Source organism: Rhynchophorus ferrugineus, unplaced genomic scaffold (assembly GCF_030347505.1).
Source record: "Rhynchophorus ferrugineus isolate W39M unplaced genomic scaffold, kcgeb_rfMv2 rfM9, whole genome shotgun sequence".
NCBI classification, from domain to species: Eukaryota; Metazoa; Arthropoda; class Insecta; order Coleoptera; family Curculionidae; genus Rhynchophorus; species Rhynchophorus ferrugineus.
This window is the reverse complement of record NW_027472588.1, coordinates 25,287,313-25,290,090: the sequence shown is the minus strand read 5'-3', so window position 1 is coordinate 25,290,090 and position 2,778 is coordinate 25,287,313. Positions and strand designations below refer to the sequence as shown.

At 29.3% G+C, this 2,778-nt stretch overlaps 1 protein-coding gene across 1 annotated transcript; it reads left to right on the top strand.

Annotated features, from left to right (window-relative positions):
* Nucleotides 1-209: 209 nt before the first annotated feature.
* LOC143202643 (uncharacterized) lies at nt 210-1,290 on the top strand. Its single transcript, XM_076414298.1, has 3 exons — nt 210-368; nt 909-985; nt 1,039-1,290. Exons 1-3 carry the CDS (start codon nt 271-273, stop codon nt 1,242-1,244), a joined length of 381 nt encoding a protein of 126 aa, XP_076270413.1. The 5' UTR covers nt 210-270; the 3' UTR covers nt 1,245-1,290.
* Nucleotides 1,291-2,778: the final 1,488 nt, after the last annotated feature.

Below are 2,778 nucleotides of genomic sequence, written 5' to 3'. Positions count from 1 at the left end.
TGGTGATTCAGTATCATGCTACGTCATCATGGACTTCACATAGTTTATGGGTTATTGCTAAATTTATTTCAAGCGCGAGGTTAATATGCTTCTTTATAATTGATAAAGAGTACATTTGTTTGCAAAACAATGCTGATAGTTATGAATGTAAACAAAATAGTGGGGTATTTTCCTTTACCGGTATTCACTCTCTAGGCGATTTGTATATAAGAAAGTTTAATTTACAGGCAACATCATTCGGTCATAAGAATTCGTAAAAACTAATTCAAGATGAAATTTTTAATTGTCTTAGTTGCAACGGTAGTATTAGCTAGTGCTCGTGCAGAGACGAAACAGCTCAATTGGCAGCCTAAAGATGACAACCAACCGTAAGTTCTAACTAAATACGATTAATTTATTTGTTTTAACATATACATTTCATTTATAAAGTTCATCTTACTCCGCTGGATGGCATTAACATATAAAATGATGACACAGACCAACTATGGAAAAGCGCTTTCTATTATTTTAACTAACTCCTAAAACTAAAGTAATCATTTTTTCAGCGCCCCCCAATTCCTCGCATTTTAATATTTCCATTTTAAAAAGAACTTTAATTATATATTATTATACGATAGATAAACTAATCCTTCATTACCTGTTGCTTACTCAGTCCATATGAAGGGAAAGTAATAAAATTATTAATACAATTTAATAGAACCCTAGGTCCAGCTCATGCATCGAGATTTAAAAATTTTAACCAAGGCATCCAAATTCTAGAAAAACAATGGCCAGTTGGAGAAACTTGATGTCTAGCAAGAAGAATATTTTAAATATTACTCTAAAAATATGGTTTTACTATTATTAAAGATGATTTTGCGAAAGCTTTTACAAATAATTTACATCAATATATTGTCTTTTTTTTACAGTAAAATGCAAATTTATGGTGGTGGAGGTGCTGAGCATAGAAATGGTGGCGGAGTTGCTGGATTCGTTAATCCCGATGGTAAGTTGAATTAGTTGATGGTAGTATAATTATAAATATTCGAAATATTTTAGGTTCTGGTGCCCAAGTGAAGTACGGTCATCAGTCAGGTTTTGGACAGAATTTCGCTGCTGACGCTCGAGTTCCAATTTACTCCAACAAGAATCGTTATGGCGAATCAACCATTAATCTTGGCGTTGGTGCGGATTATCAAAGAAATCCTATCAATAGTGGATTTGGAGACAAGAGGATAAGTCTCAACCTCAATCATAGATTTTAATTTATTCAATAATTATCAAATTAAATACATTTTCTTAATAATCATATGTACGTGTTTAAATTATAATTCAAATAGGCGTCATGTAACTGTTTAAACCAAAAAATCCCCAGCTTCAGCTTTCAGATCTTAGGAAACAAACTTCGTTTTCCATTTTTTGACATATCAAAATATAGTAATTTTTTTAGTAATAGTGAGTACATGTTAACCCAATGATCACAATAATTTAAGACGGAAATATTGATCAATAATCTATCATCCTATCGAACAAAAGAAGTTTCTTATCTCTAATTTTGTCAATTAAATAATAAATAAAATATTTTCATGTTAGGGATAACGGTAAATATTAATAATATATTCTAACAACATTTAAACTTTTCTTATTATTTTATGACATGCACATTGTAAATTATTGAAATAAAAACCTACCAATTGGTTGGACCTACAATAAATAAATTGGTTTGAATCTTTTGGTTTTTCATGACAGATATATTTCGATGCTACTTTGGGCCATACTCGTGACTGAAAAATTCTGTGAATAACTCCTGTGAGTGATCCTAAAAGCCATAATTCCCTTAAGAGCCTCTCGACCTTCCTTTCTTTCCACAAGTTGGCATATTTGTGCATCATCACTTACATATTTTCAGAAAATCAATTTCGAGTATACAATTTCGGTTTTGTTAGGAAAACATTGTTTCATCATAATTGGAATAAAAATGTTTGCCAAATTATTGCCTTTAAAGCTATCCAGAAGGAAACTGTCTGCACCAAATAAGCAAATATTATAAAAATGACCATTACAGAAATAATATTACCGTTTATAAACTTCAAATACTATATACTTAACCTAATATACAGAAACGAATTTTCCACTGAATAATAATTATCTCCATTACGCGTTCCCGACAGCAAAAATATTCTAATTGTTCTAATTATCTTATCGTTTTATTTAGAATAAAATGGTAAAAAATTTACATAAAAAGTTCAAGAAGCTAGTTAATATGACGATATAGAATTTATGTAAAAACGGTCGTTCATATCAATACTGAAACGTTTTTTAATAATATAAAATCAGTAAAGAAAATGCAGCCTTGCTTGATATAGATTTATCCCTTATGTCATTCAAGTTTTTTAGAAAAATCTTCCTCTTATGAAAAGCATGTCCCATTGTACGATATTTACGAATATTAGGGAGATATTTCGATTGAAAGGCATAATACAAATTTGTCAATAACTTATACGATATTACCCAGATTCTCCCTTTTGATCAATAAAAGGAAGGAAGGGCCATTGGAGTGATTAACAGAATATATAAAGATGTAACGTTATATTTTAATAATATAATATATATTACTATGTACTTATTCACATAAAGAAAAAACCCTTTATTTAAATTATATTATTTATTATACCTGAAATCTGAAAATAACGTTTATTTTTAGGGGATTGATTAAAAAAAGAGCGAATTTCAATATATGAACATAAAATGAAAAAAATAATACTTTTAAAGAATAAGCGTTTATAATATGGTTTCATA

Coding starts and splice junctions, on each gene's coding strand:
- LOC143202643 (XM_076414298.1), top strand. CDS start 271: ATGAAATTTTTAATTGTCTTAGTTGCAACGGTAGTATTAGCTAGTGCT. Junction 369..908: donor CCTAAAGATGACAACCAACC/GTAAGTTCTAAC, acceptor TTTTTTTTACAG/TAAAATGCAAATTTATGGTG. Junction 986..1,038: donor TGGATTCGTTAATCCCGATG/GTAAGTTGAATT, acceptor GAAATATTTTAG/GTTCTGGTGCCCAAGTGAAG.